A 13,405-nucleotide genomic window follows, 5' to 3' on the forward strand; every position below is an offset into this window, starting at 1 on the left:
TGATCCAACTGTACATAAACATGCACTATAACATACAAAGTTCAGACATGACTTAAATTAAAACTTCTGGATGAAGTGTAAGGACAGGAAGATCGATGTTGTACTACAGCGGTAATTCAAGGTGAGTTTAAAGATTATAGTAACTCTCTGTTACCCAAAACTTATACATTGAAATTGTGGACTTGTCTAGGTAGGAAACAGCTTCAGTTTCATCAGCCAAAACAAAATATTGTTGCCAGAACAAGAAACTGATATCAACCAGATAGATCAGCTTCCTACTAAACACACAGTCTTTAGACAAGGGAAATCTGCATGGACTGCCAGGAGATTTTTGAGTGCCTCCCTCTGGACAGAAAGTCAAAAACTATGCTTAAGAACTTTCAAGGTAGCCAGAATTAAATATTTCTTTGCCTGGCTTGACAAGAGCAGCCTGACTACAGAGATTTGAAGAGTAAGGACATTTTACACCAAGCACTACAGCTGTGTACCCCAGTCTGTGCTGCACTGGGCACCAAAAGGAGCACAGCCACAGCAGAGAAGAGCTCAGGGAGAGTTGCTTTACTCTGCTCAGGGTCAGTAGCCCTGTGTTAAAGTTTGCCTTCCCACAACTAGACTGTCTCTGGTCAAGATGATTCTGGGATGACTAAAATGGAACATCTTCAGACATGCTTAGCATATGAATTTGAAAAGAAAGTCTGACTGACATGCTGAGGAGAAAATGACAGGGGGGTGTACTGATGAGCCATGAAGTTTAATTCGCAGGGCTGTTAAAAGGGAATAAGAAAAGTATGGCGTGATCAGAAAATGTGGAATGCAGAGGCAGGATATAATTTTCATCCAACTCCTACCAAGAATTAGACATTTATGCAGGAAGCTAACAATATGATTGTTTATTTTTCCCATGATTAACCCTGGCCCTTCCAATATTAAGATACGAAAAACCACTGCATTTCTTCTCATAATTCACTCCCTTTCTGTGATGTCACACTGCATTCTCAGAATTTTTTATTCAGTAATAGTGAATACATATAATAATCTTCAATAGGGAAAGGAATAAGCATTAAGGAAAGACTCCACCTAGGAAAAAATAAAAATTTATCCTAAGCACAAGACTTACTGTGCGAATTCAGAAAGCACAAGCAAAACCTCCCAAAATATCTATAAAACCCACAAATTATTAACACGAATAACAACACTACATTTACATGTTATTAAGAGGAATAATACAAAAAGTCAGTTACGAACCCATACTATTCTCTTTCATTCTAAATAGGTCTTAGATACATTATCATTACATTGCCTTAACAAAGTTCAGGGTAGAGTAGGACAAAACCAAGTAACAACACAGGAACTAGTTCAGATGAGTGTATATGGCAGATCCTGTGTCATGAAAAAAGAGGCTCAAAACCATTGGTACTTACTGAAGCAACTGTGTAGTAGATACCCCACTATGCAGAGAATAAGAATTTAAGTGGGCTTCTAGACAAACTAAGTTTGAAGTAATATTTTTAATATTTTAAAATTTCTCATACTTCAACAGGCCTTTCCTCTAATGACCAGCCTATCAATTTCTATGAATTACAAGTCAGGAACAATGCACTTATTATACAAAGTTATCAGTGCAAATTGCTTCAAGTTTTCCACCTCAACTTTTTGTTTTTCCTCTTACTCTTGGGATGTAAAATCTGAGGGCTTAAGCAATGATTTAACAAGCTATGCTCTTAACTCATGGCTATGCTCTTAACTAAACTGTAATGGTGAGCTTCATTGTGCTCCTCTATAGCAAAGACACAAAAGGAAAAAAAGATTAGTTAATTAAAAAAAAAAAAGCAGCTATGTCTTTTATCTCACATACAGAAGGGCCAGTTCCAGCATTTAGATGAAGATAACAGCTAAAACAACAGGAAAACAGAAGTAGGAATAGGGCCACTCTGCACTATCCAGCTCCATATCATAAAAGGCCTCTCCTCAAGAAAAAATTCAGTTTAGAGACTTTTACTTTACTGCCCATTTCTGCCCCAGAGCACTCACAGACTCCAAGTCTGCTGTGTTTATGTATTTTAACATACCCACACAGATCTCTACAGGCCCAAGAAATCTTCCCAAGAAATCTCACCAACATTACAAACCTGAAGTTCCTGGGGAAGCTTCACCAAAGCCAAAAGAAGCAGAACTGTATTTAAACTTGAACTTGAAGTTAGGCACTCTGCAAGAGAACTCTGAGCCACTCAGGAGTTTGAAAAAGCCCACCTTTTGTCTAAATAAAGATTTACAACACTAGAGAAAATACACAATAGTGCTAGTTTCCCTCTATGCCCTTGCAGCCCCACCAAAACTAAGCTTGTGAGTTTGTAGACAATTCTTCCCACACTCTCTGAAGCACAGCCAACTTCTCTGCTCCAGTACTGGAAATCCTTCCACAAGCCTCACTGCTTGTCACAGCACCACCTCTCCAGCTGTAGGCACTGTCTCTATTCCCTCACCCCTTTCCAGAGCAACAGGACACAGCTGTGATCGGAAAATCCCCCAATCTGGGATTCCAAAAGCATCCTTGAAAAAGGAGACCACCAAGCACATATTTTGCTACTTTTGTGAACGATATTACCTACTTTCTTTAATAAGTGCTAACCAAGCCCTGAAAATGTGTGCCACTGAAACACAGCATCCACAGCCAGTAAATTGGCATATTCCACTGGCTTAGGCAGTACTAACAAGGTTACATTTACATAAAGATGAACTTCTTCATTCGTTGTTACATATCAGACACTACTTTGTATGCACTTCCATATCTGGATTGCTTCTGCCAATGAGAAAATGGGCTAGGTTTAAAAACAGTCAGGCATTTCTGACAATTTTAGTCAGTGATAGAATATGAAAAGCTTTCATACCTAGAGGAAAAGAAAGAAGCATTTCAAAATAACAGCTGTTGATCTAACTGAAGAAGATTGAAATATTAAATACGGTTTCAAATGAAGTATCTTTGGGGATCAGGTAGAGGTGCATACAAAATATCACCACATAAATAATATAGATATCTACAAGTTTTCATAGAGGAGGCTGCAGTTTATTTTCATTCTTCTTTTCCAACTGTACCTGGAATCCTGTTTAATGACTATGATAAAAACATCATTTAAGATACCAAGTATCTCACAACCATAGGAATATTATTCAGCCAAAGCTTGTCATAAAGACTTCTTCAATCTCTCCAGATATTCTAAGTCACTCAAGCTAACATGAACTTACCAACTTCAGTAATAAGGATATGACCTTAGCTTCATTTTTTTTTTTAAATTTTGAAACCAAATAAATCTATGCCAGAAAACCCCAACACTAAATAATTGAATCAATATTTCCATTTGGTAGAAAGTCTGAGAGAAAAATCAATACAGCATATAAATCCAGCAGAATGATGAAATGATTAGCTGATGTAAAGTAAAACATGAAATATAAAAAAGTTTAATTATGAATTATAAAAACCTTAATATCACTCTGTACATTAGGTTACTGTAAGAACATAAATTCCCTAAGAGATTTTCTTGAATGCAGAATTGTGAAAGTGATAGAACCAAAAATAATGATCTTTAGCCAACTTTCACTTTTTACATTCTCATAGCAAATCCATTCAGCATTATGATACCAACTTTTCCTACTTTAACATTTCAGTTTTTTTCTTTCAAAACTCATGCAAAGAAACTAATTTAATTTTATTATTTATTCAATTACATTTTAAATATTTATTTGCTTGTTTAAAATACCTTGCTGATACTGGTAAATGCTTTTTAAATTCAGAAAAAATTGAAACTCAAAATTACAATCTATCAGATGTAGCAAAGAATTTTATCCAAAACCATGATTTATAAAAATTTTAGATTATGTTTAATCTATACCTTAGCTAACACAAATCTTTAATTTCTTGCAAAAACCAGACCCATAAATGCAGAAGTACCATATTTTGATAGTCTCCCACTAAGATCCACGTATTCATCTGACCATCACTAAAAGGAATGGATAGCTGTAATCCAATAGCTGTTGGGTCTTGTTTCTTTGGCTTCATTGGGGGACAAAGTGGAGCATTTCAAAGGAGCTGGAAAGGTTGGCAAGGCAATACAGAAAATAATGTAAGCATTTTACCAAAGCACTGTGTCTTTGGTACAAACTAATCCAGCCATTTGCTTTCACCACAGAATTTTAATATGGAGATACTTCTCAGATTGCAAGTATTTGTGAAAGTCTTGAACTTCCCCTTGAATCACAGGGTCATATTGCTTTGATCAATAATTGCTGTAAGCTTTTCTATTTTATATCAGATTTGTTTTCCATTGTGTTTGATTGTTACTTTGCATAGATAAATGACTGTTGCCCCAGGATACTTTTGCAAACAAGTTGATAGTCTCAAAGGTTTTAATTATCCTAGTTAAACAGAAGTTTCTACTACTGCTGCTACTTGATGGGAATTCTAATGAGTATCAAGTCTGTTTTGTTTTCTTTTTGTGAACATATTTTAAAGATTAAGGTAAATTATGTTCTGTAAATTGCATCTTTATGATGTAGCATGTTGACATTAAATCAGGAGCTCATTTTAGGAGTTTGCAGAAAAATTTTAGTTACCTAGGTAGTTACTGTACTGCACTCTGAGGTACAGCAGGTACCATTAAATGAGACACATAGGAATACTTACAGAGGAATTACCATCAGAATACTTTGCCACAGACATTGTGTTGACATGTCACAACACATGACATTGTGTTGACTGTAGTGCTTACCCAATTAAAAATATTCTTTCAACATTAGTTTTTCAGTTACTAAAACAATAAAATTAACAGCATATAGCATTGTCACCTCATGTAAACCCTTGCTTATTATTCAGAGGAGTAAGGTGAGGAAATGTTAAACATACTTCATAACACTACAGCTGTATCTCCCGGTGTACACTACTGCTCTGCACAGAATTATTTTTGCATTTGAATATGATTTGAATTGCATGTACTTTAATAAATATCAGTCATGCTGGTTAAACAAAGGGTCAAACTCCTGAATAACACAAATAACTGTGGAAATATCTTGTGTGTTGCAGGTATCTAGGTTACCATGTTAATGATAAATTTTAAATCATTATGGCATACTTCTTATGCATCCAGGTTTAAATGAAACCTGTTAGAAGCTTACTTAGATATACTTCAAAATACAGGCTAAAAAAATGATGGATACCATAAAGAATTTAAGAACTCATTTAGTCTTTGAGTTGCACTATTTTTCTTGTGCAACATCCTGTTTTTCCAGAACAGAAGTAACTTGTACTTGGAAGGAGCCTAGCCTCATCCTTAATAGAACACAAATAATGCAATACATCATATTTTATTAATCCTTTTGTTATGAGTGTAATGCCTTAGGTGGTGGATAAGGTATATTTGTCACAGGAAAATGAGATTGTCTGCAGTGGAAAAACAATCTATTATTCTTGTTCTGGCTTTGCAATTATAATATAGACATCGTGCAAGGTCTGCTTGGGCTACCCACCATTCAACAAATGACACTTGAGATTCCGTGCTTTCTTAATATATGCTTTCTTTTCCTGTTATTTCTTATGTGCCACTGGGAAAGAACATGCTGCAGAGCACTGCAGTCTGCTGTGCTGATCTGAAACACAGCTCAAAACCTGATTTTTTCTAAATATACGCAAAGAATCTGCATGGCAACCAGCAAATCACATGAATGAGAATTCAGCAGCTGCAAATGGACTCTACATGAACAGCAACCTACTGCTTCCCATACAAGCTATGCCAGAAAAATTTGGTTTGATGGTGAATGAATAATAACCCTCCAAATGTGGTTTAAGATTACTTGCTTCTATTGGCTTCAGAACACAAAAAATAACACTTTAAATGGAGAGGGACTTCACTAATATTTATTCTTATTTTCAACCTTTGGAGTGCAGTGTGTTGCTCATTGGGCATATACAGCACAAAGGATGTTTACATCACTCTCTAAACAAAAAAAGAGCATATAAAATTTGTTTTCTCTTGCCTGACTTGCTTACAACCTGACATCTCAGAGGCAAGCTTCTTAATCCTGAGCCTGCTACTGAGCCATTACAAATTACTGTGCAATCAAATGATTGCATACTATCTTAGTTCATTAAGTCACTTACAGTCTATTTTTCTTTAATTAAAATTTGAGAAGTCAACTTACCTGACAAGTGAAAGCTATTGGGTCAGCCACTTTCTTTAAAAGGGGTTCAATTTCCTCTAGTGCAGTATAGTATTCAATCCGTGCTGTCCTCTTAATGATTCCCCCACAGTAGACATTTACATATACAGGGCCAGCAGGAAAATCTTATAAAAGAACAAATCAGAACAGCAGCTGAAAACACTTTACAGTCTCAGACAAGGAATCTCAGGGAATGAATAAAAAAACAGAGAATATCACAGAAAAAGATAGAGTTGATGAACTGACTGGATTTGCATTTCACAGGTGATTCAGTGTAGTCAGTTTTTCATTCAAGTCTTGCAGTCTAACATCAGAAAGCTGACAAAAGAAAATACGTATCTTTAAATCTGTATAAAGCAAAGCCATTATATTGCTTCACATTAGAAAGGAGATGAAAACAGAATGCTTAAAACTTCCAACTGCCCTTTGATAGACTGATGACCTATAATCAGCTCCCTTGTGCCTACATGTTAAGGAAAAGTGCATTTATCACAAATAGACCAATTGCTATTCATCTTATGAAACATTTTTCCTTAATTGCAGTCAAGGTTCTCAAAATTGTATTTGAGCTAGGCTGCAAAAATTGCAGTATAATTAATCCATTCCAGTTGTTTACCTTGCAAAAGCCAAGGAGAGAGGCACTTGTAGTCTGTTACTTAGGCATGATTTGCTCTGTGTGCAGCACAAGCCTACTTTATGAGCACATTTCCCAACCCATTAGTGCTTGTTGTGCCAGGCATTCTGCTGGACCATACTAGCACAGTCTTCTTAAAATACTAACTCAGCCCACAAAACAGTGAAAAAAAGGGCAATTCTGAAAATGGAGAAGAGGAATAGGGCCAGACAAGCTAGACTAATAGTACATCACACTAAATTGCTTAAATGGAAACTGCCCAAATGTGGGCTTTAAAAAAAAAAAACCAAACAAAAAACCAAAAAAACACAGCATATCTCCTATAACATCAGATTAGATGGACCTAAACCAGGATATTTCCAAATTTCCACTTTTCCAGGTTTTAAAAACAGATTAAACATCAAACACAAATGATATATGAAACATAATTAAACTTGGCTACAGATCTCTGACAATTTCTTCATATTTCATTAACTTTTCACATTTTATTTCTTCAACTACTACAGAAACCTTCTTGCGATCAACAGTATTCTCACCAAAAAAAATTTTGGAAGACTCTTTTAAGATATGTGCAAGAAGAGTGCAGATTTTGTTCTCTGAAATCCAGCTGCAGATGGAAGTTCCCTGCTTGTTTCTGAAAACAAACTCTCTGCACCATCACAATGATAAAGAACTCTCAGCCCACGTATGGCCATCATCACAGGACAGCATTCAGGATGAAAATCTCAGAATCAATTAGGTTGGAAAAGACCTCCAAGGTAATTGAGTTAAACTTCTGATGGACCACCAGCCTGTCAACAAGACCATGGCACATGTGCCACATGCAGTCATTTCTCAAACACCTCCAGGGATGTGACTCCTCCACCACCTTAGGCAGCCTGTTTCAATGTTTAACAAATGTTTCTGTGAAGAAATTCCTCCTGGCCTCCAACCTGAACCTCCTCTGGCACAGCTTGAGGCCATGTCCTCTTGCCCTGTCACTGATTGCCTGGGAGAAGAGATCAAATCCCAGCTGGCACAGACTCCATTCAGGTAGGTTTTAGAGAGTCATCAGTCTTTTCTCCAGGCTGAACAACGCCAGCTCCTTCAGCCATTCCTCATGTGAGTTAATCTTTAGACCCTTCCCCAGCTCCATTGTCCTTCTCTGGACACAATCCAGCACTTCAGTGTCTTTCTCAAACTGTTGGGCCCAGAACTGGACACAGCACTCAACTGGTGCAGTCTCACCAGTGCTGAGTCACAGAAATCATCAGGTCACAGAATTACAAAAATATAGTTCCAAGAAGCCACAGTGGAAAAATTGTATCCTATTATTGTAGTATTTCCTCCTATCTAAGGTTATATTGCAATAATTTTATAATAAAATATTATGTAAGTTCCTCTGGCAATTCACAGCATCTAGCTCAATAGCAAACTATAGTCTGAATACATAGATGAGAAATGTTTTAATTCTTAACTCCCATCAAGAATGGGGGTAGGTGTGCCCCTTAAATTTGCACAGATCTTCTAAAAAATGTTAAATAGTTGAAACTGTTATCAACTAGTTATGAATGGAGCAATAAAAAAAAAATTAGGAACTAGCAAAGATGAGTAATACAGAGAAATTATGTGAATGTGAACAGAGAAAAGAAACTATTTCCTGCATCACTAAGAATTATGGAGAGGAGAACAACCAGATTTACTGCATTAAATATAAAATGACACATTTAGTAACAGAGTAATAAGAAAAGAATATTAGGTTTGCATTTTATGGCAGTAATTTTGGAGAATGTTAATCTGTAACTAATCAATGACATTTTAAGACTGCCATCTGCCATTTAACCACAGAAAACCAACCTAATAGAACCTAGGTTCCCATAAATCACAAGGCCTTGCTTCTCTGCTTTATTAAAAGTTATGTGTGCAAAACTCATTTACAGGAAACACCCACTAAATAGCAGAAAGGGAAACTACTTCTTAGAAAAGCTGAAGGGAGTTGAAACTTTTTAGTTTTTCTAAAAGGTAAAGAATATTTTTCTTACCTAGGGCTTTCACATATTTGACCTTCTTGTTCCAAGAGGCTGGCTGCATTCTAATTGGTTGATTATCTGTTATGAATTCAATTTCTAGAGTTTCTTCATCTATTTCCTCTTTCAACAGAATGAATATTTCACCAGGGTTCTACAAAATTAAAATATGTTCCCATTAGTCCTTCAGAAAATTATATTGGAAGTGTAACATTATATTGAAAGTATATTGAAAGAACTTTCCTTCACCAACAGCTTCATGCAAAAAATCGTACTACCAAAACATGATGGTATCTCACTGCTTCCTTTAGTATTTCATGAGCTTTCCTTTTGTGTTTCCTTTCTTACATGAAAGACACAAGAACGTAGGATTTAAATTTAATGTAGGATTTTAAATTTAGCTTACATGAGAATATTTTAAAACAGTATTTTAAATGCATATGTAGGTGAATTGTTACATTTTCTAAGGCCCCTTTATAGTCTAGAAGAATGACATCTATCTTAAAAAGAATAGATGAACCTAAAATACTTTAGACCCACTTAACCTCTTCCATAAGGTGACAGTAGATGGAAGCAGCAGGTGATGTGAGACAATAGCCCTATACTACTTCCTGAACCAGAGGCAGTCACTCCCTTAGAACTGATCTCAACAATGAAATGATGTGTGTAAATTATCTTTAAAAGACAGACAGCAAACAAAATTTGTGACATTCTATGTACACTGCAACCTCCATATTTGACCGTGACCAAGTCCAAGTCCATTCACATGAAGGAATGCCGTGCTGGATTTTTTATTTCCTCTGTTTATGCTGTCACATGTTCCTCACAGCCACTCTGATTAAAAGCACATATGAACATTTATGTCCACTGCATATGCATGCAGACATATACATATTAATATTTCTGATTTAATTTAAGCTCAAACTAGGTCTGTGCTGACACATGCCCTGTGTAATTCATGGTATGGGCATGTATGCATATATACATACACCCATCCTGGATTCTTGCCAGGACAAATGCCACATCTCTCAAGAAGTGCCTGATTATTTGCTCCCTCTGAAGTATAAGGCCCACATGACAGTAATATTTCAACTCAAGCTGCAAAATAACTCTAATAGAGCTGTCTCCAAATGACTTTACTTCCAAATATTTTGACTGCAGCATGGATGCAACACAAAGGCAAAATAAATCCCACTGCAGTCTAGGTGCACTCTCATTTGGTCCCTTGACAATTTTGGAAAAACAGCATATACAGTATGAATGAGATTGCAGCAGGAGAAGGGGAAGAACAGTGACTGTTAACCCAAAGATTTTAGCATCCAGAAGCCTTACCTCACATGATATTCTTCTCGGAAGCACCAATATTGACTGCTCATCACTTTCTAATCTTTCAGAAGGTACCTCTGTTTTAAAAGTGAGGTCTGTTCCTTCTGAGGCTCCCCTGACATCTGACAAGTTAATATCAGAGATAGTCTGGTGATCTGAAATGAATAATGTGAAACAAGAACATTGTTAATAATCCTAAACCGACAAAACATGGCAATGATTTGGTTTCCAATGTATTACTCACATGGGACTTGGAGTGACATTAAGGACCGCACAGGAAAGCCTGGCAAAATTCCCTTAATGTAAATGTAATGAGATGCCCTCCTTTGATAAAGAGCTTGCCTCTGAAGTTTTGATCCTGAAGCCTTAATTTACATGAACAGGCTCTGCACATATGCTTTGTCTTCCCAAAAAGGGACATGGCCTTTAGACTGACAGTCTATTCACAAATAGTTGTGAACAGCAAAGTCAGGAGATCACCCAGTTCTGTCATCTCAGAATGCTCATACACTAGAATAAAACAGGATTTTTACCACTCTTCCTTTCTTTATATGTAAATAAGCATATGATATATGTTTACAACATCAATCCACTTGTCTAGAGGAATCACTTACATGAGGGCAGTGATACCTGCAGCATGGTACTATGACAGGCACAGATTTCTTTGGCAGAGAATCCTTGGCCTTTGCCTGCCTTAATAGAAAAAATGATGGGTGGAAGCCATATATTTTTTAAATAGGATAATCTGTGTTTGGAAATGCTATGCCAGTTATAAAGGTAGCTTACAATCAGTTTCTTTTCTGTTTGGCTGTACCAGAAAAGGCCCAAGAGACTTTAGTGAACATAGTGAATCCTTTACCACATTGCAGAATTTTAATCATGAAAAAGAACTGCCAACTAACCACATCTGCAGAGCTCTGACTAAGCCTGGGTTTTAGCAAAGGTATCCTTTACCTACTATGTCTCAGCTGTATCATTACTCCTCCTTTCCAGACACTCTATTACCCTGTGTGAAACACTCCTGCTGCTACCCATCTCAAAGGACTGCAGCAGCTCTTCATCACAGAGGATTAGTCAGTATACTGCAGTCATCTCATTAGGTTATTGATATCATTTCATGCGGTCCAGATTTAAAAAATCTAGACTGGCTGGTGAGACAATATCCTGAGAGACATCCACACTGTCTTGTATTACTGTTAATTATGAAAGACTCACACTCAGTTACATTCAAGGGTACAAAGAACTTTTGAGGTACGTATTTTCCTCTTAAATGGATACAGAATATTAAAATAAATTAGTGATGGGCAGAATGCAGAACAGTAGCAATTTGGCTTTGCTCAAAGAAGTACCACAGTCATTTTGCATTTCTTTGAAAGTGACTGAGGTACACAAACCATACAGTGCTCCTAAGTGGCACAGAAACCTTTCCAGACAGTGACAGTATTGGCAATCTACAGTTAACTTTCTCAATTCTCACTTGCCTTTACTTCCCCCACATGCACCACTTCATCTGATGCAGAATGTTTCCTTGCCCTACCAGTCTTGCCTTCCTTAAGGCATACATTTAACAAAGCACCTCTTAATAAATGTGTCTGCTACATGCAGCTATGCCATGGCATCCTACTGTAGAATGTTTTTTTATCTAGGGATATGCTTTAATTCTTGAAAGAAGGAGGGAGGGAAAGAGGGAAGTCAAATGTCTATAGTTCCTTTAAAGAAGCTGAAGTTTCCTTCAATATCTTATCTAAGTTAAGCAGGTTCAATGACCATCACTAGCTAGTAAAAACTGCCCATCCTACTCCTGCTTATATTCTCATGCCTTTAAGGCAAAATAATTCTGAATTAAAGCTGTGAATTCAGCATAAATTGTTAAAATGACACTGAACCTACATGTAGATGTACTTTACTAAAGTAGCATTAATTCCATTTGCTTTAATTTACTTGAAAAATTAAACAGGCTACACTAAACAAAGGCTATTCTGTTTCTGAATGAGAACCCACACACAGTTCAATGAAGTTTAACTAATCCAGCTCAGAATACAAGTGCAATAATTTCTCTGATTATCACTGTGAAAACTAGACTTTATTTAGCACTGAAGCCCTGAACTCTTGCTGAGGAAAACAGTTCTGATATTTTGCAGCAGCCTTACAGTACCTAAACAGGGCCTACAAAAAACATGGAGAGGGACTTTTTACAATGGCATGTAGGGAGAGGACAAGGGGGAATAGCTTCAAACTCAAAGAGGGTGGGCTTAGAGTAGATGTATTAGGAAGAAATGCCTTACAGTGAGGGTGGTGAGACACCAGCACAGGTTGCCCAGAGCAGTTGTGGATGCCCCATACCAGGCAGTGTTCAAGGCCAGGTTGGATGGGCTTTGAGCAACCTGGTCTGGTAAAAGGTGTCAATGTTTATGGCCATAGGATTGGAACTAGATGGTCTTTAAGGTTCTGTCCAACCCAAACCTTCCTTTGATTATGATCCTATGGTTATGTATGCCCACAGCACATATTTTGGGAATGTATTCACATTTTAAGTTACTTCTAAATCTTACAAACACAGAATCCACTTCAGAAGATAACTCATATGAGGTACATGCTGCTTCTGAATTTTTTCTGCCATTTTAGGCAAAGGAGTCTCATAGAGACAAGAAACATTCCTCTATCAGATTGACAAAATGAAAGGAATGAATAACAAGTCTAGAAGGCACTGGATTCTCAGATGTCAACCGTCTGTCAGTGATTGTTCTTCAAGGATCACATAGATGCATTCTAATCTATGTAAAGTTCATGACAATTTTATTTCTACAGTCTGCACTCTACTTATCAAAGATGATAGCAGTCACTTTCACCTTTCAATGCCCATAATTCATCTACTGAGAACATTAATCCTATTGCTAATAAGTTGGTTTAAATTAGGATAACATTCTTTCTCCTGTTAATGATTGCATTTTAATATTTTTATTATGCCTAGTGACATCTAAATGCAATATCAGAACTTCAACACAGTCACTACTGTAATAGCACAGCTATCCCAACAATAGACAACTAATAAATGTGGCTCTTACATCAAAGACTTGGATATTTAAGAGGATTAGGATTCCCCTGCTGACTTGAAAGTGGCTATCAACTTATTGGCTAAAAATCATCAAGCAAGACCTCCTTCACTACAACTAAGGTCTACCTTACAATCAATGAACCATGTACAACAGTCCAAGAACCACAAGGATCTATA

The 13,405-nt window shown here is 36.7% G+C and overlaps 1 protein-coding gene across 1 annotated transcript in view; it reads right to left on the reverse strand.

Annotated features, from left to right (window-relative positions):
• The window catches only part of BANK1 (B cell scaffold protein with ankyrin repeats 1), a 132,688-nt gene that overhangs the window by 84,096 nt on the left and 35,187 nt on the right, over positions 1-13,405 (reverse strand). The window contains exons 4-6 of the mRNA XM_066549133.1: positions 10,180-10,328; positions 8,863-9,001; positions 6,190-6,332 (exon numbers count right to left, since the gene is read on the reverse strand). Of these exons, the coding sequence (XP_066405230.1) occupies positions 6,190-6,332; positions 8,863-9,001; positions 10,180-10,328 (431 nt within the window). The remainder of the gene's footprint in view (positions 1-6,189; positions 6,333-8,862; positions 9,002-10,179; positions 10,329-13,405) is intronic.

Source organism: Molothrus aeneus, chromosome 4 (genome assembly GCF_037042795.1).
Source record: "Molothrus aeneus isolate 106 chromosome 4, BPBGC_Maene_1.0, whole genome shotgun sequence".
Taxonomy (NCBI): Eukaryota; Metazoa; Chordata; class Aves; order Passeriformes; family Icteridae; genus Molothrus; species Molothrus aeneus.